This window comes from Ambystoma mexicanum, chromosome 6q (assembly GCF_040938575.1).
Source record: "Ambystoma mexicanum isolate Mex_15411 chromosome 6q, UKY_AmexF1_1, whole genome shotgun sequence".
In the NCBI taxonomy this organism is placed as follows: domain Eukaryota; kingdom Metazoa; phylum Chordata; class Amphibia; order Caudata; family Ambystomatidae; genus Ambystoma; species Ambystoma mexicanum.
In genome coordinates, this window is record NC_090937.1 from 1,288,523,122 (window position 1) to 1,288,548,509 (window position 25,388).

The 25,388-nt window shown below is 43.1% G+C and overlaps 1 protein-coding gene across 10 annotated transcripts in view; it reads right to left on the reverse strand.

Annotated features, from left to right (window-relative positions):
- Positions 1-25,388, reverse strand: part of SLIT2 (slit guidance ligand 2) — a 715,126-nt gene that overhangs the window by 312,933 nt on the left and 376,805 nt on the right. For all 10 annotated transcript variants that reach the window (XM_069631891.1, XM_069631899.1, XM_069631897.1 and 7 more), the window contains exon 5: positions 388-459. In XM_069631891.1, coding sequence (XP_069487992.1) covers positions 388-459 — 72 coding nt within the window. The remainder of the gene's footprint in view (positions 1-387; positions 460-25,388) is intronic.

Genomic DNA, 25,388 nt, shown 5'->3' on the forward strand with positions numbered 1-25,388 from the left:
TTATTATACATTTACTAATCAGTGTAAAGCTAGCTACTGTAGCCAAAACATACTGACAGAGCTGATGGCATCAATGTCCTCCTGTTAAGTTCAAGTCAAGACAGAAAACAGGTCTTCCGCAGACTAGTGGCTAGAATCCTTGGCAGGGGCACAGTACGCCAACTCCCAAACAAGCCTAGGTGCTCAGAACTGTTATGGTTGTGATTGGGCACATGATCACATACTTATTAATCTACCAGAAGGTAAGGAATGCTCCATCCCCAAATGATATGAGTTTATTTTGGAAGCAGCAATACATAATTGAAGTAGCGGCAGCCATGTTGCCTTTAGATCCCGCAGGCACGCCAACAAGCCTCAGCATAACCAGTGAGGATGGACGATACTTACAGGTTCTTAATATCCACAGCCCCACGGAAGGCCTTCCTCGGGATGGCTTGCATCTGGTTCTCACTGAGGTCACTGCGGAGGAAAAAGAGAAATCAACAATCAGCCTTCCGCTTTCCGAGGAAATAAAGCAATACGACATTGGATTTCTCGATTCTTTGCAACAAAGCCACGCAAGTGACCATGGGACTGGGCAAGGTCTCCAATCCCGCAAATGGAAGAAGGCTGGGTGGGAGAGAAGCAATTGAGAGCGCTGCTAATCCATTTTACGGGCACTTTAGGTAATCTCGCAAATGGACTACAACTGCGCGGCGGGCAATAAATCCAGCGAGCGAATGAGACACAACCTTTGGCATTTGTTACAGCAACTGCATTTAATTGGGCTCTTTACAAAATTGCATTATGGTAATGTGACAGGAGAGTGAGTCGCCAATATATTGAAAAAGGCCTTTGTTGAATAAGTCATTTTTAAACATAATGTTTTGTTACCAACTATTCAAGGTTTAAAAAAAGCCTGCTCCATGAAGGTAGTACATTTTAGGCTCCCGGAATGTGGTTTAGAAAGACTGTCAAGGTTTTCCTTTGAAAAAGTTCCAGCCCTCACAGAACCAGGGGCCACTTGACTCTCAGGAGTCGATACAGTGGAGCCCCTTGTGGTAATAATGCAGTATATACACATGAGTACGAGCCACGCTTACGGATTAGCTGAGGGTTCGGATGTATCCACAATATGCCTCTCGATAAACATATCTTACTCTGCACTATGAATATGCAAGTATGCATTACTGCACCAAGTAGAGCACAGAAGATAAGAAAAAACACCACGAGTAGTGCAGCACTACTGTGGTAACAAATAGGACTTCATGGTTAAGCAAACCTTTCAAAGAACATAATGAATAAAGTGCTTAAAGCATATCAAGGGAACATTACCAATATGAGCACGTAGTGACATGGGCTCATCTTAGGCGCGTACACCCCTTACCACTTAGTAGAAACTGAGGATGGCAAATGTTAAAAAGAGGCTCTTGGCAGTCCTGTCCGAATGTTAAGGATATGCTTCTGAAAAACCTATGCAGGGATCAACCCAACTAAAACATATCTACACATTCTGAGATATCGCATGGGTCTACCAAGCCTTGTGCTAAAGCAGGACTCGGTATTGGTTAAATGTTTGGTGTTTTTACTGAAGTCTGCGGGCTGTGATGCCTTTCACTGAGTTCTGAAAATTATAAATGGTCTCGGACCTTTGCATAACCATGGGGACCTCCTACGATAATGTGGGTGTTCTTGTGGGAGCAGGAGTGTTGGTGCACACCACGCATGGGTCAAACATGGCACGCAGAGTTACGTGGTGGATGTCCACCTGCTCCACAAACGGGTCGAATGCTTCCTGTAGGTAAGCGCGGCTGTGGACTTTGCCATGGTCATTTGGATATCGATTGTGGATTGTATTTTGAAGTTATCAAACTACTACGATTGGCCGACTACTCATATTTAACCCCTTGCTTCCACACATAATGTTGACTTTGGAAAACAGACCAATCATAAGCGATAAGGCCAGATATAGAAAGAGCATAAAAGAAGAGGTGTAGACTCAGAGTGGAGGGGCGGGGGGTGGGAACTGGGTGGAGGGTTACTGGCGCAATTCAGACTCCATTTGGTTTGATGCACATCATAAACACGGTCTGCCATCAATGCTGGCACCTGCCATCAGCACACGGGTGAGGAGTAAGGGGAAGGCTGGCAAGTGCTGCAAGCGAAAGCAGTACGTTTTCATATTTGTAACAGGTGGTGGTGGAAGTAGTTGCAAGCAGTGGCATTCCTAGGGAGGGGATAAGGGGGCTATAGCCATAGGTCTCTTGGTTATAGCCCCAGATGGAGGCTCAGGGGCTACAAGCAAAAGGCTAGCTAGCCCCAAGACCTGACAGTCCTGACATTAGCATAGCCCCAGATCTTTCCCAGACCTAGGTACACCCCCGGTTGCAAGCATTCGGCAGATGTGGTCAAATGAAAGCAGTAATCGAAGTGAGCAGAGCGGTCGGGAGCGATGTTCCTCTACTTTTATTTCTTTCTATTTACCATTTCTCCACTTTTTACCACCATATTCATCATTCTATATAGAGGATGTGTCCATTCATGTCCCTGTGCAATTGTCAAGTTGCAATAGGAGCCTTAGTTACTAGTCACTTAGACTATTGCAATGGCCCGGCTGCAATACCTTGCCACATGGTGCACTAGGCTTCCACCTACCCTCTTCCCTGCCGAGACCACAGTTCCACTACTTTCTTCGGTAAACTTCTACCACTGAAAGAAAGGAGTGCATAGTTTGCCCCCCAGTTGCAAGGTGGCATCAAGCATTCAGACCAGCCTGGTGAGGAGACACTGGATGAATGGCGTGATTGAAGAGATTTTTGGACAGGAAGGCCTAGCGCCACAAAAGAGTCAAAGCCTACAGGATGTGAACGGGCAAAGTGAAAAAAGCCAACAGAGGAGTGGACGTCCCCCCAGATCACGATTATGCAGCAGCTCAGGTGTGACTGAAGCTGCCCAGCTGCTAATTTTGACATCATGGAATGGTAATCAAATTGCCACTTCTGGTATTGGCACAAATCAGACTTCATTTGCTTTAATGCAAATCATAAACACGGTCTGCCATCACATAAAACAGGTTGGTAAAATTAGCAGAACGTCCTGGTTGGTGCACCCTTTTCACAGCCACAGTAACTCACTTATTTTAGGCACCACATACAGACTACAAGTGTGTCAGCAGCCCCTTTGGTCAACACCACAGCCACTCAGAAGCTACCCATCAGCAGCACAAGTATGGCCTAATGCACTGATATTGTCAGCTACCCTCCGCTTCGATGTCCTCCACTTTTATACAACGAGTGTACAAGCATTGTTTAACTGACAGCAATTGGGATTTTTCCTTTCAAGTTTTCTATGCCACATTTGCACAATTTGGAAAGGGGGTTATCCAGGAATGTAGCATCACAGCGGTGTGCTTGAATGCCAAATGCACCAGCCACATGTTCTTGAGGTTCCCTAAATCACTAAAATAAATAAGAGCTTGCTCTTACAGATGCAAATGTTTGCCTGTAGGGCGAGGGCCGACTGAAGATGTACCTCGACTCGTGGGGGCCCATCTCAACATAATGTTTGGGGGGAGGGGGAGCTTGCTTCCAGTGAAGAAAACCAGTCTGATGCACTCTTGGGTTGCATATATCATAATGGAAACAAATAAATAGAGCCTGGTGGTTAATAGTCTGTAGGTTATCATAAGCCAGCAGGAAGCCGAAACAGTAAACATCTACTGAAAAGCTATTAATCCTTCGTTGTCAGCAAGGGGCTGATGTAAAGAAACTGAAGCATAAAGGCAACGAGGTGATGATATAAACATTCCTTTATACTCAGATGGTGGAGATGGTCTGAAGGGCTCCTGTAAATGCAGCTTTAACAAGTGCACTGCAACGCGTACATTTAAAGCCCCAAATAAAAAGAATATATTGCCATGTCAGAAGACTGCTGACCGCCAACATGGGGGAAGTTGCTGAAGGACCCCTCGAGGTTCGGGGCCCCTTTCACCTGAAAGTGTTGAAAGCCCCTGATGCTATCTCTGGTTGGGGCTAAACCATAAAAGGGGTCCCATTCCACATATATAGTTACAGAGGCAAATACTGGCATGTTGGCAAAACCATCAACATTGTGCTCATACAGGGAGAATTACTGGCCTCTCAGAGCAACGGCATCACATGTGCAGTCTTACAGGGGCAAGTACTAACATCCTGAGGCAAAGCCATCACAAAGATTGTCCAACGAGGGCAAGTACTGGCATGGTGTGACAAAGTCATAACAGGTGTGCTCTTACAGGGGCAAACACTGGCCCCGCAGGCCCATCACAGATGTAGTCTTACAGGGGAAAATGTTGGCATTCTTGCAGCAAAGCCATCACAGGAGTGCTCCTACAGGCACAAATACTGGAATTGTTGGGGCAAATCCATCACAGGTGGTTTCTTACAGGCACAAATACTTCTAAATTGGGCCAAAGTGAACACAGGTGTGGTTTTACAGGGGTAAATGCTGGTATTTTTAGACATAGCCGTAACAGGGGAGTTCTTACAGGGGCAAACACTGCTGTGTTGGAGCAGAGCCATCACAGTTGTGGCCATACAGGAGCAATCACTGGCATATGGGAGCAACAGGTATGGTCTTGTGGTAAATACCTCAATGCTGGGCACAAGCCATCACTGTTGTGTTCTTGCAGGACGGAATGTCCTATAGAGGAACATCTTGATGTGCTGGGGAACAGCTATCAGAGGTGTGTTCTTGCAGGTGCAAATAATTACATGCTTGGACAAAACCACCACAGGAGTGTTCTCATAGGGACAGATACTGCTATGTTTAGGAAAATAGTGGTAAGTTTGGGCATAGACCTCACAGATGTGTACTTCATGGGTATAGATACTGACATAATGGGACAATGTGCTCTTTGCAAGTTTATCAGAGTATTTCAGATAGTATGAAACAAAAATACCAATTGATGGAACTATTTAGTGCCTTAAAGTGGTATAGCTGCTTTGATTTTTTAATTGTATGTTTTTTTTCTGATTCTGGGTTTCTGGCACTCATGTCCTGAAACCTGTCTGCTACTACATGGACCGACATAGCCAACTTTCAGTTGCTGAAATTCAGAAAACTATGCAAGCAGTAGACTGTTGTCGCCATCACCACTCACATTATGCTACACGGATCTCCCGTTACACAGTTTACTGCTTTCGGCCAGCTGGGCTTCACATGCAAATGTCCCTTTCGCTCCCCTCTCTATGACCGACAGTTTAGGATGCGGCATAAGGTATGGGCAACAAATAAGGCCACAAACAAGGTAAGTGGCCAAACAGAGGGTGTTTCTGCCTTTGCAGATACTAAAATGTATATATGTACAAAAAGTACTAAGCACTTGAGAGCATATTCACAATGTAGCATACATGTTAAGTGATATGCATGCATATGTCATTTCAGAAGAAAACGTTGGGTCTATCGCCACTGATTATACCCGACTCTACCAAGCTAAATAAATCAAGGGACTAAACTGGACCAATTAATATGACCCAGTGATCGAAAAAAAGGGAAACATGAGATAGAAAACCCCTGCAGAATTTCCTACAGTATTGTTAAATTAGAAGAAGGAATGAAACATGTTGGGTGGATGAAATAGGAGTAGTATGATTGAGTTGATTTGGCTTTTAGAGTTTATGTACTATATTGTGTAATTTACTGTATGCATCAAGTTACTGTATGTACTACAAAGCACGAACCACTTTAGTTGTTCCTTTGTGTAATATTGCTATGTAGATTTCCCTCTTGAATGTTTTTAGCGACATTTAAATACAATTAAAATATATTTTTGCACATTAACTGATTGACAGTTGTTTTTACAATTGCTCTAATGTAACAGACTTAAGTAGGTTGTGACTATATAAACAAATCTTCTGAAATGGCTCAACCCAGTGACACTATTGTTATTTTTAGGCGTGTAACCTGCAAAGGGGTTGTTCAACTGGGCGTTATTTTTTCCCTCCAGTCTCAAATTTTGTTTTGAGTATATGTGCACTCGCTCCACTTGTCAGGGAACTTGGATTCGGGCACTCCACATATGACAGAGTATGGTGGAGGATATCTTTTTGGGGGCAGCCATTACATGAGTGGGTATTGAAAAAATATATCTTTATCACTAGTACAGAACAAAGAGTCATGATCCAGAACACCTAAATGAGCTCTGATGCTGAAAAGGTTGAGTTCCATCGTGCTAAAGGATCTCCCACTTCCAATGATCTCTGCCTCAATGCCAGCAAAACTGAGATCCTATGCATTGGGACCCCTGCTCTCAACTTCTTCCCTTCACTCTGGCCTTCCTCCATGGGCTCTCCCCCTGCTTCTTCTGAAGCCAGAAACCTTGGAGTCGTCTTCGACTGATCGCTCTCTTTCCTCACTTACAATCAGGACATTTCTAAGAAGTCACACTTTCAACTCTTCCTTTTGAAAGGAATTCTACCTTGTCTTACCTTCACCCATAAGCTCAATGTTACCCGAGCCCTGGTTGCAGAATCCTCCTTCTGAATCTACCTTCTTCCGCTCTGCGACCCCTCCATGTAATCCAGAATAGAGCAACAAGGCTTTTCCTTGGCCTCAAGCCCAGGGACCACATCTCTCCTGCCCTAAAAAATCTTCACTGGCTCCCAGTTGCTTCACGGATTAAATTCAGATCCCTCTGTATCATCCATAAGGTGATCTGGGGATGGGGACCACACTATCTGCAACTCTCGCTTACTAAATATTCCCCCTCTGGACCTCTGCACTCCTCTGGCACCAACTATTTGTGTGTAAAGCATTTTGCCAAACAGAGGGCAGAATGTCAATCACTTTCCTCAGCTGGCTCCCTTCTCTGGAACAGCTTCCCTCTCCCTCTTCATCTTCATCTTGACTTTCTTAAATTCCAGAAGCTCCTCAAGACTTTCCCCTTTACCTCCTCCTTCCTCCCTTCTCTCGTCTGCTAATCTCACAGTTGCTTGTTTGATGTCCAGGCTCTTTATGCTTTCTCGGGGCCCTGATCTCCCACACCAAATCGGCCCAGCTTTTGTTAATCCTCAGCACTTGCCACGGCACACTGTCCACCCTGGAGGGTTGCACTTACCATACATTGCACTTCACTGGTTGCTCACCCTCAAGCACTACAGCCCCTATCCCATTCCCCTTCCTTCCTATACTTGCATGTTCTGAACACTCACAAAGCATAGTAGGTTCACCCCCTCACTGTATTGAATATTTGTATGTATTGTAATGCTTCTCATCCCCATGTCCTCTGCCTGTTGCCCTTTAGGCACTTTGAAACAGAATTCCCTTGCTGTATAAGTGCCTAACAAGTGAACAATAAATAGTTTCCAGAAGAACTTCTGCTATTGCCCAACCCCACTGGAAAGCATGTCTGTCTGTGTCCAACCCCCATTGGTCGTTTCAATATTTGTTTTGGTCCTCCATGGAATGCAAATTAATAGAGGTCTTTGTTACTAGGATTGCTTATGATGCCTCTGTCCATAAACATGCACCACCCCCCACACATCGCACACCCAGATCATGCTCTATCCCCTGCACAAACAGCACTTCCATAAACACTAGCCCTTTCAAGCGCTCACTGTCCACTATAAACCCCTGCTCTCAAAAATCACTGCACACCCGAGGACCACTATGCTACAGAAGATTGTAATCTGAAGGTTTGGAGCACCATGCCCCCAGACGGTATTTTGATATATGTGTAATATATGTGTAATATGCAAGTGTGTATTTCTTGGTGCCATTAATAGGCACCAAATGTCGGAGGGCTGGTTCCCATCCTTCCTCCTCCTCTTTCAGCTTTCAACTGGGCTCTGTTTATCTGTATTGTTCTATACCTCTGTAAAGTGCTCTGTCGCTTCTAGAAGCTAGGTCCGAGAAGAAGAAGAAGAAGAAGAAGAAGAAGAAGAAGAAGAAGAAGAAGAAGAAGAAGAAGAAGAAGAAGAAGAAGAAGAAGAAGAAGAAGAAGAACTGAAACTAACAGCGCCGGGGAAAAGGCTTTTGCAGAAGGCTGCAAGCCACAGGGACGCCTGGCCTACAACGTCTGGTACCGAAGATGATTTGCCAAGAGCCAACCGTTCAAAGGGATGGGCGGTAACCAACACGGAGCTGAATGGTGTCCACACACCCCAGACACCAATAACTAAATGCAGCAGGAAGGACATTATGATAGAAAAAGCAGAGCGCGACGAGAGGCACTTTACCTGGTGATCAAAGCCAATGTAATCAGTCTCCACAAGGGCCACTCATAGTCATCTGCTTTACGATAGCAGAGTGGATTGTTGTGATCGCGCCATAGAAATGTAATTGAATTGAAGCTTTTTGAACAGCATATCTGTTTATGCAATGAATAACTGGATTTAAAAGGGTTTCCTGAAATGCAGAGCGGAACATTCTGTTTACGTAAAGAAAAACAAAAGAATAGCTTTCACTTTTTTTACATGTTGGTAATTATATCCAGGAATGCCGTAAAAACAAAGTCATCAGCGGAGGATGGACAAATATTTAACCATTACGCAACAGGTGCCACAGTTAAGTATCTTTAAATTAACAGATCCAGAGAGGGAGCCTTTTAAAGTTCTAAACGGACTAGAAATATGAAAGCATGAGCAACAGGTTTGGTACTGTAGAGAGGCAGATGAATACATCATCAATGACAACTGCCCCTCCCCCACCTCAGTATTGTAAAGGCCAGAAATGCTATTGACTAAGACAGCCGTACCACCCGTATCCAAGACTGGCACAGCAAGTGATGAACACAATGTGAACTAAAGATGGCAAGAATAAGCAAACACAATGCTAACTGACATACCCGCATGCAATAGACATGAAGCAGATATGCATCCACCATGAAGAAACGCAGACATTGGGTCAAACAAGCATTTAGTTATGACAAATATCGCTTTCAAAGATGAAGACAAGAAAAACATAGCAGAAGCAATGTATATGCTGAAATGCACCACATACGATATACATATGTAGTTTACTAACATACAAATGCAATGGTAAAGGGAAGCCATCTTTATTCAAATGGAAGTCGCAGCATGCATTAAAATAACCGAAGACCTTGAGGCTTCATGAAAACTCAAACTGTTGTACCCAGTGAAATACAGATCCATGCACGGTGCAGACGGTAGCTGCATGAGCGCTGCCAAGGTTGTGGAGACATTAGGGAGTACATAGACGGTTCAGGAAGGAACAGACAATAATTCCCATGGCACAAGAGATATTTTGTTCAGATTAATTGAAGAACAACCAGCCATTGAATGCTAAGTGCCGGCTAATTATAAGCTAAAGCTCCATAAGGAATGGATTGACCAAGTCACTAGTGGTTAGAAAAGTAATACTAACATTCATATTAGCTAAAATCCTCATAAATGCAGGGTGAAATTATTCCCAACATGATCCTCTCACATGTGTTTGAGAATTCAAGAACAAGGTCTAGTCCTTAGCCCCAGACACAGATAAACATCAGCATCGACTCCCCACATATTATCAGAACTAAGGTGCCTAGAAAGGTTGACTACAGAGAAGTCAGTCTGGCTCATGGCCTAGGACTAAGGGATGGTATCTCCTTTAATTGAATAGAAGTAGTTTGTAGACCTTTGTCCCCCTACTCCCATTTTGACCCACCAGTCAATTGCTCAGGGTTGCAAAGTAAGATGCCAACTAATGAGAACCCTCAATGTTATGCCGTGCAGTAGACGTTCCCCTAACCAATGAATTACGTTAAAGATTACATGTATTCTCAAGTATCGATTTAGAAGTTGTCTCAGGTGGAGCCATCAGATAAAGTATAGCCAATGAAGAGACTAACCACTACAACTTCTATATGTATGCAATCCCCTTATTCAACCGCCGTACCCTGAAGGATTTTGTAATCAAGAGTGTGATGTCATGCCAGTATTGACGTATTTTTCTTTTTTAAACCATTGTTGTGTCTGAGAAAGGCAGAGAGCGTCAAGAGTAGATTTGCGTATGCTATCCCTGCCTTCTGTGGATTCTTAATAAACCGGGTTTTGCCATTTACCTGCACTATTTCCGTTTTTGAGCTTTGGATTTCCCAGCCTACCATTTCCGCTTAACTGGGGCTTTTCAGTCCATGTTAATGGTACCTTACATCATGCTTCTTAACAGACAGATGAATAAGGCCTGGTTACCGTCTCAGGCAACCTTCATGGGAACAAACGAGACGACTCACACATCAATTCAACCAGAGGCCTATGACATCCGTTTGCTCATGTTTGTCATGCTACCGTTTATGCAAATGGACTGTGTCTGGTCCTTAAAGCATCTTGCATTTAAGTTTTCTGCACAGTCAATTAAGAAATGTAAACGACAATATGACTCATCACTGAGCCTAAGAAATAAATCCTCTGTGTACACAACATACTGTGCTGGAGGACAGTTACTAGCAAGAGCGACTTGAACTCGTTAAGTCAGTGTAGCCGCCAAAATCTCATAACCCGTAATGCTCATCTCATAATGTCCAAGTCACCACCCCGTCAACCAATTCAAAAGCAAAGGCTGTACATATAAGAGCCTGGTCAGAAAAAAATACAAATATTGCAGAAACCATCCGGGTGTCTTCAATTCGAGAGGTCTAAGGTACCTTGTCGGAGAGGCGTGGTTGTGGTGAGAGGGTGATGGGGGAAACAGTAGCCCAGTTTTTTATATGAGCTCTAGGAGGGGAAGAGACTGCCAGACAGAGCGGCAGAGAGACTGGTTTCGGTGAAAGAAAATCCAGTTGAAGAGGGGAGGTGTGTACAGTCACCTGGGTTACAAGGAATCATGAAAGCAATATCAGAAGCAACCGAGTATCCAGCCTGGCAAGAGTGCGGTGGTGGGGGCGAAACTATGGAAAAAGTCCTGATTTTTGGGGTTGAGCGGCTACTCAAGTGTCCCTAATATCTTTTCCAAAGTGGGCGCGACACCTAACCAGCCATCTTCTTTGGCTTCCATGCCCCACTCTGGCAATACCACTACACTCTGGAGAAGTGGTTGCTGGTGAATTTCTAAAGTAGAAATGTGTATATCTTTAACTCAACTGCCCCAAGCAAGCACACCTGAAGTAATCTGGTATGGTTATGGCCGTTTTCCTCTATGGATTTGTTTTAAAATAAAGGGTTAAAATCCTGTATTTTGCAGCATATATTTCAGATACATTGGGCAAGGATACGTAAAATTTACACTTTGTTCTGCAGTGAAACAAATGAAACTCCCCAGTAGATGCCAGGTCGCCAACAGCAGCACACAGGAACATTTTGCAACACCTGTTGATGCTGGCTGTCCCCAAAGAAAAACCAGGAGGCCTGTCTCAGCAATATATACCAGCATTGCCCCATCTTCAAACATCTTCAAAAAGGATCTGTCCAAATCAGCTCATGGTGTTTGCCCCCTTTCATTCTGTTGATGCCCAAAGTAAGTAATGAGGGAGGTCTCAAGACATGCAACATTGCCATTTTATTCTGCCGGTGCCCAAAGAAAATACGAGACCTATCTGAATGCACGCCCACACTCCCCTCTTTCATGCTTCTAGTGCCCAAATCAAATCCTGCAGTCTGTTTCAATATGTGTTCATGCCAAACCAAGTTCTGCATTATGTCACTTTCAGTGCCCACAAACTGCTCCATTACACTGGGACGCACGCGCGCGCACACACACACACACACACACACTCACAGACGCGTGATCGCCAACCTGCATATGCCCATACCTTTTTTTAAAACATAACTTTTTACTGTTTAATGAACCTAAAAGTCAGGTTACCTGATAATGTTTAATCACTTCCCATCTGACAAATTTGCGATCTCCTAAGATGGTGATAGACTTGGACACCTCAGAAGAGCCTTCGTGATGAACGCATCTGCTTGTACTCACCATTTGTCAAAGGTTAGTTTTATGTATGCATAATGTACACTGCATTTGCACATCAGACAAGTAGCCATAACCCCTTACCCTTAGTTTTGATAGGTAATAGGCCCTCCTACACTGTTTGCCATGTCTGCTGCAGCCATTAATTAAATTGCGGCCCATTAGAGGTGCATTGCTGAAAACAGAGACGAGTGTAAAAAAATGATGTTAAGAAAAAATGGTTCCTGATTATCGTGCACTTGGTTGGTGGAAAAGGATAAATAGCTGCACAATTTTGGGTGTTTTAAGTGGTTCCTATTCTGAAGAAGACATATCGTATTTTCTGTGGTCAGCCGACACGTTTTTCGACCTCGAGACTGGGACTGGATGGGACACAGCTCTGGGAAAAAGGTGCTACAGTCCCTATGTGTATGTGGGCAATGTGTGAGGAGGCAGAGGGAGAAAGGGTTATAGTGCAGGGGAAGGGGAGGTGGACCCATGGGTGTGGTATAGGTGTGGTAACCTACTGTGTCATGGCATGTTTTCAGGCACTATGGCAGAGCCAATACCATGTGGTCTGAGGCGGCCATACTGAACTACATTCCATACTGGCCTACAATATTATTGCAGCACATATGGATCTCTTCCCTTACAGTGGCATGGAATGTTTCTCTGGCCTTATGGAAAAAGCCTATACATTGTGTTCGGGTGTGTTCATACTGGCCTGCATTGGTGTTTCATTTCTGTGACATTACATTTTTACTGGTATTATTAGGAAACCAGCATGACGAGGGTACACAGATGGGCATTCTAGTCTACAATGGTACTTTCTGTCTGTGGCATTGCATTTTTACTGGCACTATAAGCAAAGCCAACATATTCAGTAATCTGATGTGGGCATATTGGCTGACTTTTGTACACCTAGAATGGACATGTTTTCTTACAATAGCATGATGTTTTTGTAGGAGTATTATGGGCAAAGCCAACATGAGAGTTCCTGTGTAGCCCATACCAGTTTACATTGGTGCAGGAGGTAGTATAGACATGATTTCCTTCAGTGGTGTGGCATGTTTTACTGGCATTCCAGGCAAATCCAACAAGATTACGTTTTTACGTGGGGATACTGGTATATATTGGCACAGCCAGCATGGGCATGCTTACTCATAGTATTGTAATGGGTAAAGGAAATTAAAAGAAGCATGAGTATGTGACTATGTCAGAATACTGCCATGAACATGTTTTTATACTGGCCTATATTGTGGGCAAAGGCATCATGTAAAATGTGAATGTGTCCTATTGGGCATTTGGCATCTGTTGTGTTACCGATTGTAAACTGTGTGGCTTTTTACCCATCTTTTTCCAGACAGTGTGTTTAAAATGCACCCTTTTCAGCACTTATTTTAAAGGTATTCTCAGGCGGGGGGTTGGCACCACCAACCCCTAAACCACTCTTCAGACTCGTTCTTTACGCTCGCTTTCACCTGCATATTCATATGAAATGTTTACACTCCTCCAATTAAACAATATCCCAGCTGCCCCTTCTAGGACCATTGACTGTAGCTATACATTGTTGTAGTGCAGTAGCAGCACACATAGACGTTCACCTACTCTGTGTGTAAGCAATGTGAAAGCATTCCACGCTAAAGAGCATATGACGTCTCCCAGCAGCTGGACAGCCATGTTGAACAGCACAGCTAATGAGATGAGGCCCATCCCAGAGTGGAAGCACATTCCCATGTGATTGCATGCATTGCAAAGCCACTTTCTGTCTCCAGCCCTGAATACCATGGGGAAGGAACCTTAGTCACACTCCATCTTTGTGTCTGTTGGGGAGGAGATGGGCATCACTGGTGACGAATAGCATGAGGATTTATAGCGGCATTTGCACCCTCACCTCTCACCCTATTCATCATAGGGCCAGATTGAGGCGGATTTATTGCTACATTGCACGCTTCGTGGGGGCCTGTTGGAAGGTAGATTGTGTCACATCCCTCTATGCATTTATTGATTAATGTTCTTGTGTTGCATTTGGTAATAACTCACATATGGAGACCTATATCAGGCCATAAATCTAAAACACATTTTAACATGGCACGCAGAAATGTTTCTCGGGTTTATAGTCATTCCATCGACAGCCAAAGCATCTGACGACATACCATCTAAAAATAAAGCATCTAAAAAAAAGCATGTAATGCATTTCTTTTCATTTTATTTTATGGGGGAGTCCCCACAAACCCCATTTTAACCTTAAAACCCAATTTTTATTAAACTAACCCCTTTACCATCTAAAAAAATGTATTAGAAGCTTTTTTTCCAGATGGTTTGGCTGTCGATGCTTTGGTTGTCAATGCAATGACCGGATAACGTTTCCCCTGTATTCAAAAGCAGCTAAAGCCTCATGCTGTTCCCAGGGTCCGGGAGAGGGGGTACACCCGCTATTTTCTAAGATCTCTTGCAAACATCCTTGTCTGATGGAACAATCTTTTGAGCAGACGATACGTGAGTTTGTGCTGACCAAGAGAGCTTAGCATTAACGCCTGCTGGTGCCAACTAAGTCTATGGGTCTTTCCCACATGTACCTGCTCTTCTTGGCCTACCCTTAATAACTCAACCTCAATGGATACTATATGCATTCTGATGAAACGAAATATCAAACGCCAGGAGGAACTGTTCAGGAGGAACACATTCAACTAAGGATAAACCAAAACAACTTTTTTTTAAAAAAATGTTTTATTGTTAAAACAAACGAATTTAACCTTTAACATTTAATAGAAATAGTCAAATTTAAAATCATAAAATCACAACGGTACAGCAAATTTCATTTTATTTCAAGATAAAACCATACAATGCTAAAAAAAAAAGTTAGTTATACATTTCCATGAGCACTAATCAACCACAAGGTTACAGCTTTTACCCAGCAAGTTCCCTACGAAGCAAGTACCAAGCAACACTAACTTTCAAAAGGACAGCTGTTGCCAAAAGTCAAAAATCAGACCCAAAACTAAGCTAACAGTTGTGTCGGTAGGAAATTCAAGCCTCAAAGATTTTAAGAAGCCAGTTAAGGCTAGAACTGTAGATGTAGAATGATCGGCCAGACAACTTTCCCAAAGCAGGTCCTCCTCGCCCAAAGCGAGCCAGCACTAGAATGTAAGGGTATTCCACCTTTGGCCGTGTACTGCTGGGCATAAAACCAAGAGATATTTTAGAGTTTCGCATTGCTCTTTGTTGTTACAAAATCTACACACAGCTTGCTCCGGGGACAACATAGCAATATTCCTGTCAATGCACCGACACCTGAGATGAGCTGAACGGCTTCGATGGGTTTCCTGCCACATCCTGCCATGAAAGTGCCAATGGAGACCTTCTATCACACAGGTAAACACAGACATCAGGCATGGCTGCTGCCCATCCTCCTTGCGGCAGCATCAGTGCTGCATTACTGCACTAGGCTGTACACTTCACTCCTCTCAAAGTTCTTAGCAACCTAGCAACAAAGGCCACAGAACTGTGCTACCTGCCATTGCAATGCTATGCTCAAAGCACATCGCTCCAGCCCAGCAACCATTGCACCGGCTCTTAATCAGGGAACAGACCAACTTCACAACTCTTTGTGTAGTACACAAGGCACTCCATGATCTATTGCCAGAATACCTTCCAAGCATCCTCCACCCTTTCACGATAAACAGATGCTTAATATTAGCATCTCTGAATGAATTCGCATTTTACAAGGTAAAGAGAGGCAGCGTGTGGATAGATTCCTCCAAACCGTAAAGTACAAGGTGTCGCCCCTTTGTAATTCCCTTCCCTTTGGCATTGAGCAAGAAGACTTCTTACGATTCCTCAAACACTTAAGGATCATTCTGCTTCCTGGCATTTTTGGCTCAAGAGCAACCTGAAGCTAGATGGCAAAAGACTAGCCTCCACTAAGAACAAACAGCCTCTCGCTGAGAACAGTTCAAGCATGTGTGGGATGTATTTACCCATGCATCCTAGCCCTACCTCAAAACTGTGCAGTACTGACATGAAAACATCATGATGGCCAGAGCTTCCCAGAAAATGCACAGGGAAATGCATGAAGAATAGGCTGCCACTCATTTTTGCCGATGTTATGGGCACAGAAGGACACTGCCTAAAACCACCATTGGACTACCCGCACAGTAGTCTGAAACCATTGGGAATGGCAATGCTGATTGCCAAATGCAACCTAGAATTGTGGGGAATTCATTTCTTAAATCCCAAAAATGGGTGCAGTACCAGTACTCACCACTATCCAAAAGCCGGCGTTTTAAAACCACTCTGTTTCCCTGAAGGCAAGTCAAAATGCCTATTTTCAAACATTGCAATATGTGCAAAATATTTACTGAACACCAGCAGACATTTGGCAGAATGGAGTTTTGTGTGCCTACAAAATCTGGGAAATGAAGATCATAAGACAAGGTTTATAACAAGACTGGCTGCGCTGTGGATTTCAGCAGTTTAAGTTGCACTGGATTGAAAGACACTAAAAAAAAAATCTAAATGTTTAAATTGACTGAGTGACCTACTTTTGAGTGTCACATAGGTTGCAATTGTTTAAATGTCATAGTTTTGCACTTAGAATCAGCATTCTAGCTGCATGTGTAAAATTGCAAGTTAATTTAAAAAGCAACAAATAACATGACAGTAGCTGAAAGTCTGGCTTAAGGAACTTGATTCTGCCTGGCAACTACCCCCATCAGCAGTGAAACTTGAGTCACCACTGTGTTCCCAGGCCAACCTTCCTTTTGCTGCCCCCACTGAGGATATGCCATCTATCTGATAACTGAATTACCTGGGCTCTGCAAGAGAGTGGACAAAGCCCTCTTCACTCAGGCAAAGGTTTTTTATTACCGCAGTCGTAAAATGTAGCTTCCTCTTGGCAGGAGCTGGGAGGAGCACTGCCTGTGAGAGCAAGCTGGCTTGGCAGAAACTGGAAAGACTGGTTTCTATACCATGTGACCTGGGAAACCACACCCCTTTGGAGCCAGAACATAACTTTAAAAAGATGAATAACTCATAGAGCGGACATGTGAAAATTTTATAAATGATACCATAATTCTTGTGATTTTTCTGCCCACATTTTAAGAGGTTTTTCGACCCGGTGGCGTGTTCAGGGGGGTGTCAGCGGAAAAGTGGATATAACTCTAAATGTATGCATGTTAAAAATCTGAAACGTCATCAGTTAATGTCCCTACTCCCTGCACACATGTATGTAAAGTTGGGTCCATGTCAGAAATTGCAAAATCAGTTAAAAAGTGAAATATGTGCCAGTTCTGAATGCAAGCTCCCAGGAAGAGCAGAGTTTGAACAGGGTATACCTCCTGTAATGCATGATGGGTGCATATGATTTTAAAACAATATGTACCTCTGCAAATATGTATTTGTTTCAAATCTAGATTTGTGTGTAAGTTGACAGGAGGAGTGGACTTTCTGCAGGCTGTAAAATGACATCACTCTGACTCACAGTTCATTCCCCAATCAAATGATAAATGGAAGTTTGACCAATTAGAAGCTGAGAGAGAGGTAGGGTCAGTGATGCTAGAACACACCCACATTCTAAACACATAAAAGCAGACAGACAGGACAGATAGGGACTTTCCAAATCCATCTGCAGCGGGACGCTCTGCCGGAAAAATCCATACTTACCTCCATCAACCTCCAGAAAGCCAAACTAGAGACTTCAATCTATCCAGAACTAAGAGACCAGACCAGAGAGAAAGCAGTGCTGAACTAAGAGACCAGACCAGAGAGAAAGCAGTGCTGTACCCAGAGAGACCCAGACCAGCAGAGAGAGCTGACCCAGATCACTGTGAAGTGCAGAGGCCAGACCAGACCAGAGTCCAGTTTAAAACCCTGACCAGATCCGTGATGAGGCCCATTTAATTCAAGAATATAGTGTGAGTACCCAGCAGAACTGTGTAGAACCAATCTCTTAGTTTAAATTCATCTAATTCAATCTATTTAACCTAAGTAGAACTGCCTCCTAGCTGTCACCTGTCATTTCTAGTTGCAAGCTGCACTTGTCATTTTGAACTTTAAAATTTGCAAAACCAAAGACGACCTTTATTTAATCGCTCATATCTCCGCGACCGTTTGTGCTAGAGACTTGCAATAACTTTTATTTGAAAGCTTAGAATCTTAGCTTTGAATCGCACCTAGAACCGCATTCCTAGCCCTTATAGTTTTACCGCAATCGCGGAACACGCATCCGCGAATTTTGCCGCGATTTGCAAATTTCTTCACATGTAAAAACTGCTGCTGCTTGCCTTCCATTTGCCAGAAATTCGTTTAACCTGCTAACTATCCCTGCCTCATTGCTAGTGTGAGCCTGGACTAATATTAACTAGATACCACTCACCCTGAACCTCTGAAAGGGAATTAAAAAGCATTTCCAGCATATTTCTCATCCATTGCTAGCACATATCAAAGCATTTGGGCCTGTGTTTTCAAACTTCTGTAGTCTAAGCTTGCTGGGGTGAACTGAATCACATTTGATTGCATTTCTGAGAACTGTGTGTTTTCCTTCCATTTCCTTGCCTTGCATCAAGGGGGGGAGGGGATTGCCAGAGAAAAGTGATTACATTGTTTTGCTGAAATCATATCAAGTTGTTTTCTATACTGCATTTCATTCATTCAACCTTGCATTTCCTTGAACCTTATAAAGCATTCTCCACCACATTATACTTTTGTTTCTATTTACCAGTGTGCTACCTTATCCATTTCATCTCAACTCATTAGTGATTATAAAGAAGCGTGCTAGTGCCAGATTCTCCGTTGTTAATCTTTATCATATCAGATTAAGAGTGCTAGTCAATTATTAATTTATTATAAAGTGTGATATATATATATATTTTAATTTATCAAATAAACCTTTTAAACTTGCAAAACAGAACTACTTCTTGGCTCAGTGGGGTCAGGGGGATTCCAAGAGAGGGGTGTTATATAGGGGTAGTCATCCAGAACGCATGAACTGGACCTAAAGATATATCAATAAGGGTTTTCATTCAGTATTCTAGACTAGGCGTTAACTTAGCTGTAGTGCTGAATTGAATCCTCTTACACATGGGACCCAGTTACCACTAACAGCACTGATCTGAGTGGTCTCATGTAAAAGGGCACCTCAACTCGGAGCTATCAAGGCCCCCCTCCCTCGCCACTAAAACTTCCCCTCCCTCAACTTCCAAAGTGTTTGGAATTTTCTGGAAAACAATATGAAACTGTTCTGAAGAGATTAATTATGCAACTATAGTTCTCAACTCGGTCAACTATAACAGTGCAATGAATCAGTTCTCAAGTGGTAGAGTGTTGATTGGGCACAATGATTTAAAAAGGACTGTTTCATATGAGTGAGTCAGTGTATGGTCCATATTCTTGGTGAAGCGTGGCTAGAGATTGCTAGCTTCAAGTGGAATGCCCTGGTTACTTTGCCAGCTTATTTTAGGTGTGGGCTTTAGTAAGCTGGTTATATTCTTTAATATATTTTTTTAACAGCCCATTGCGGATTGTGGCACTAGGTAGCTAGGTTTATTATTGGGGGTAAGGCACCCAACCTCCACACCAGAGTCAATTACCAGAAACTCTGCATGTGACAAGTCTCCGCAGCTACGGTGGGAAGTATGTTGAAATAGGAACTGTTCTGCATGTGTCTATGGTGGGAAGTATGTTGAAATGGGAACTGTTCTGCACGTGTCTATGGTGGGAAGTATGTTTAAATAGGAACTGTTCTGCCTGTGTCTATGGTGGGAAGTATGTTGAAATGGGAACTGTTCTGCATGTGTCTATGGTGGGAAGTATGTTGAAATGGGAACTGTTCTGCACATGTCTATGGTGGGAAGTATGTTTAAATAGGAACTGTTCTGCCTGTGTCTATGGTGGGAAGTATGTTGAAATGGGAACTGTTCTGCATGTGGCTATGGTGGGAAGTATGTTGAAATAGGAACTGTTCTGGATGTGGCTATAGTGGGAAGTGTGTTGAAATAGGAACTGTTCTGGATGTGGCTACGATTGGATGTATGTTTAAATGGGAACTGTTCTGGATGTGGCTACGGTTGGAAGTATGTTTAAATAGGAACAGTTCTGGATGTAGCTATTGTGGGAAGTATGTTGCAATAGGAACTGTTTTGGATGTCTCTATGCCTGGAAGTATGTTTAAATAGGAACTATTCTGGATGTGGCTATGGTGGGAAGTATGTTGAAATAGGAACTGTAATGGATGCAGGCAGGTATACAATGTTTAGAGTATAATCTATAAATGCTAATAAATATTGAACATCATTGATCAGTGAATAGTCCCCACTCTGTTGCATGCTTTCACCATCATTGAGACCACAGCTCTGTAAACAATCAGCATGAGGTAGCAATAGATGTAAACACTATGGCCCTGATTCACGGAACCGTTTTATAATGGCGCAGTCCCATAGGAAAACGTTCTGTGTCACTGTTTTGCAGTTTTAAAAACAATTAATGAGGCAATGGAATTTTACTCCAAGTTTCAATTGCAAAGAGCTAAAATCTAGGAAAACCTAATTTTTATGTTTGGAAAATAACATGGTTAAACAAAAATACCAGTAAAAAAATCTGAATATTGGCAGCAATCTCTATGATTGTGCTTTATGTCATGTCTTCAGAATACATGATTTAAGAATATTTTCTCAGTATAACTCTACACTGGTCTCTTCCGCTGCATTGGCAACACTGGTTGCGCGTTGCTCCTTTGAGCTTGGCATTGCTTAGATCATGTGCCAATCCTTTATTTATTTTACACATGCCTGCATCGCACCCAGTCTCTCAATGATTCATTCGACATAGAGGCGCAGCACCTCATGGATCCTATTGGCTCGTGCTCCTCTCCAACACATGCCCGCAATGTACACATCTGTAGATACGCCCTGGATGTCACTCCCAAGTCATCACCGAGGAGATGGCCAAGAGCGGAGAAGGTGGGGTGCGCGTGATTCGCCACAACCCAACAGAACGTAAGCTGGAACAAGTAGTCAACGGAAAAGAATGTGTGGCTGTAGACAACTGAAAAACCAGCAAACCAACAGAACGAATCATGCTCTACTGCTGTGCAACGTGGATGGAACCAGTGGCCTCTTCACCTCCATCATAGCCCACTACGCTTACAAATAAAAAAAGGGAAGGGCAGAATGTCTGCAGAGCTGGCACTCGGCTGTGAGTTTAGAGGGTGGGTTTTCTCCCATCTCTGTTCCGCTCCCTCCTCCCACCAGCACACTTGGCAACCCAAAAATGTAATGATTCTTGTTGAACAACCCCGACCGTGTGCCAGCACTGGCAATGCTCCTTTAAGTTAGTTGCGTGGGGTAGTTTGTTTATGCCTCCCTCAAGTCGATAGTAAATAACTTAAGGGAATGTTTACTATGTATGGCAAAATATCCTAACGTGTGCTCATTTTCACCCCATGCCACACCAGAAACCTCTGCGGCTGTGACATTGTGCAACTGGAGCCAGGATTACGCAAACGTGTTTCCATCAACAGATGTTTCCCATATGGCTTCTAGACTCTCAGAGCACCGATGGCTCTTAGAATATCCGAAGGGAATATCTAGAAGTGACACCTAGGTTATACTTACTTGATGTAACAAAGATGCCTGCTACACGCAGGTAGATGGCTAGCTAACTGTACTAACTGATTACAGAGCAACAGTGATGTCATTGTTATATTTCAGGTCAAAGATGATGTCACAACTAGCCTGAAATAAAAACAAATAAAAAAATACGTACTCTCAGCTTATCTAAGAAGGCATCATCTTGATGAGGAAAGGGTCACCTGCCCCCTGTTCATTTTTCCTGCCTGACATTCGACACAGTTCAGGGCAGGCCCATTTAGGATTTGCCCATTCTTTTAGCTCTATCTTTTTACTTTTTTGTACATTATACTTAATACCTCAGTTGGGTTTCTAAGCATAGATCTAGGATTCAAACCTCTGTTGCTCTGCGTGGTCTTGCTTCCAAGACCAGCACGTTGCCCCTGTGCTATCCTCCCTTCACATTGCAGGTTGCCTACTATCGCCTGGCTAAATCTGTAGACTAGTGGCATTATTTGCTGTGGCAGTTCCTTGTAAGAAGCTGTGTCAGGGTGGGCAATAGGATAAAGTGCTAGATGAGACATTGCCAAAGTACTGAACTCACATGTCTGTCAAGGCAAATCAGTGACCATTCATATAACCTTTGGTTAACCTTTCTTTCGAATGCTTTGCAAAAAAAAAACAAAGTGTAACTCATCAAGAGATAGGGTTGCAGAATGTAACAGGCAAAATACAATACAGTCACTCGGTCCAGACTAAGGCAAGCTCGCTACAATTACATGGAGCTCCAGCAAGAGTGAACATATAGTACCTGTATTAAAAACACTTTAAAAAAGGAAAAGACGTGTTAGGGAAATGTTTCCAAGTAAAAAGATGGAAACCTGGTTAAACAAACACTAGAAGCACAACATTGATTAAAAAGGCTAGTTTCTCCACGTCTGCTCTGCTACAGCCCCGACCCAACCAGGCTTTCAGGATAAGCTGTGATTTCTGAAATAGCACCCACATAGCCGAACTGTAAACAAATATTTTATTTGGCAATCATGAACCAGGGAGCGCATTTAGTTCTTGAGAACTGTACTTGGGACGTAAGTTAAAGGTTCATTGTATATGGGAAAAAGTACCCCCTACCATACAATATAAGGATATTGCAAGTCACTGTGTAGATCTATGATCAAATAGAGGAAGGAGGTGGAAGATAGAGTTCCTTAATAAAGTCACTGCGCTATGAGATGATTTGCAATATCCTTTTTACGGGGTATTGTGTTCCTTAAAATGCATGGCCACGCACTTTCATGCCATCTTGCTTAATCTAATGTAAGAACTCATCCAGTTGCTGATACATGTAATCAATTTAGACTCTACTTGGATTTTAAAAAAAAACTAATATGCAGCTTCTAAATTTGCAGAAAAATAGTTTAAGTAGTTTTATAAAAATGTATCTAAAACGTTTTGTACTTTAAAATAAGAAATAAAATCATATATATGTTTGCTCATATGTGTTTAACTCATGCCGTTTTCGAAATAAACAAACTGCCATGAACAGTCCCTAATCAATGAGTGGCTGTAAAGCGTCACACTAAAAGCTATTTTGCGAGAAAGTAATTGGACATGTTTGCCATGGCTTTAATTCTGTGCTGCAGTGACAAGTGGAATTGTGCTTTGTGCTGGCTCAAGCAGCGGGCATGCTGACGACACAGGGCACCTGTAATAACTGATTACAGAACTGCAGTCAATTCCTTTGATGTCACAACTAGCCTGTAATGTACACAATAAAGTACCCCCTACAGTACATTATAAGTACACTGTAAGCCCCCGAGGAGTTCCATTACCCATTAGAGGAAGGAGGACGAAAGCTGAGCACTTTCATAAGATCACAGGACTTTGAGGTGACTTGTAATATCCTTTTTGCATATATAATATGGCCACACATTGTCATGTCCTTTATTACATGGCCACCTCTTCCAGTTGCTAATGCACATATTCAATGTAGAATCTGGTTGGATTAAACAAAAAAGAAATGTGCAGCATCCAATGTTTTGCAGAAAAAGTTTTAAGCAGCTTATTAAAATGAATTTAATATCCGTTGTTGCTTAAAATAACTGCCATGCAGATCGATTCGTGATTTCCCATGTTAAGCCTCAGCCGTTCAAAAATGAACATACTACCATAAACAGTTACTTATCAGTTAATGTCTGTAAAGTGTCCCAGAAATAATTTTTCTCTGACAACGAATTTGAAAAGATCGGCACAATTTTAATGAAGGCCCGCTGTTCTGCCCTGACCTGGCACAAGCAGCAGGCATTTGGATATCACAACAAAACGGTAATAACGGATTACAGAGCGGACGCGATGCCATTATTATATTACAGGTCAATAGTGATGTCACAACTATCCTCCGATAAAAACTAAATATTTACAGTCTTTTTACACGTGTAGTGCAGGCATGTGATGTGAAAAAGAAGACTTTGCCAGTGGCTTTCATTGACACTTCAAATGGTTCAGTGTATGGGGTGCACTTCCTCCTTCCAGCGGAGTGCCTACTTTCCGACTAGAATCGGTAGGGATTTGGCTCCCTCTCCTTGGACTCATCCTGACCTCGGGATAGTTGGGTACTCGAGGATAAGTACCAAATACTTCCAAATTGCCTTCATCCCCATGTCCGATGTCCCACAAATGATTCTGGCTTAGATAACCTCTCATTTTGATTTGAATCTGAGGTACGGTGACATATCTTATTTTGCGCCCTCACCCTGCATTTTTCAGAAGCTGTTTGCCACTCAAGCCTCCGGGTTCAGGAAATGCTGGCCTTTACTCACCACTTACTTGCCTCAGAACCAGCCCTGACTTTGACCTTCGTCCACTTTACCTGTGCAAATGCCCTTAGTAGCCTGGTTATGCCCCACGGGCCTAGCTGGAACCTCATGTATCCTTCTACTTCTCAAAAGATTCAGTACTAATGAAGTGACTCGGGGGGGGGGTGACAGTCCCTTTATGCACCTTCAAGAGGGCCCCCCAAACACATGGACCGGTGTGTGGAGGAACCCTCCCATCTAGGCCTGTGTAAAACAGTGCCGAGCCTTCCAGAAGCAGGACATGTGAAACAGTCGAATGGATCAAATGCTGCTTCATTCAGCTTGGTGCAAAGCATAATGCACCTCGCTCACCGGAAGGGCAGTATTTCTAGTCGCTTATGGATCATATTCAATTCATACGTCCAATAACCGTGCTGGTATTACAGTCTGGGCTGGGGGGGAAGGACTCCGACAGCTTCCGGTGCTGCAAACTGGACGCTATATAAAACCACTGCAAAATTAATTAAACACCTTACCTTGATTATTCGGTTTCCCTAGGTTTGGTCACAACATGAAAAGTATAAACAGAAATCCATTATCTTATATTTACTACAAATAAGGATAGAATTTTAATAATATGGCACACTCTGGAGACTCTAATATCTAGTTGGACAGGTCACAAAATCAGGAAACGGCTGCAACTGCAAAGACTCTGAACTCCGACTACTTGCAATTGCAGTCAGTCAAGAGTCCATCCTCTAAATACAATGGCACGGACATGATGAAGACATGCATAGGGCGGTCTTCAAAATGTGGGGGCGGCCGGGAGACCGGAGCATAGCGAGGGAGGAGGACATACTGCTGTTAAAAACAGGAGTACGGTGACTGCTTTCAATAGAAAATATAAGCAGATATGATTCTTGGGGTCCCCGGCCACATTTGTACTCAAGGGGGCTCAGCATAAAAAGGCTTAAATACCACTACGCGAGAGCTCTGCTCTCCCCGCTAAAGGCTGCATATCGAAGCCATACGACTTGCTCATCTGAATGCTGCGCATCAGCCGCATTCCACTTGGCTTTCTTACGGACGGACTTGTATTAGCCAACATCTGTAGAAAAGGCCTGGTCAATTGATTTACAATGCGCAGCGCAAGCATGGCCAATGCTACTTCGGCACAAGGCGG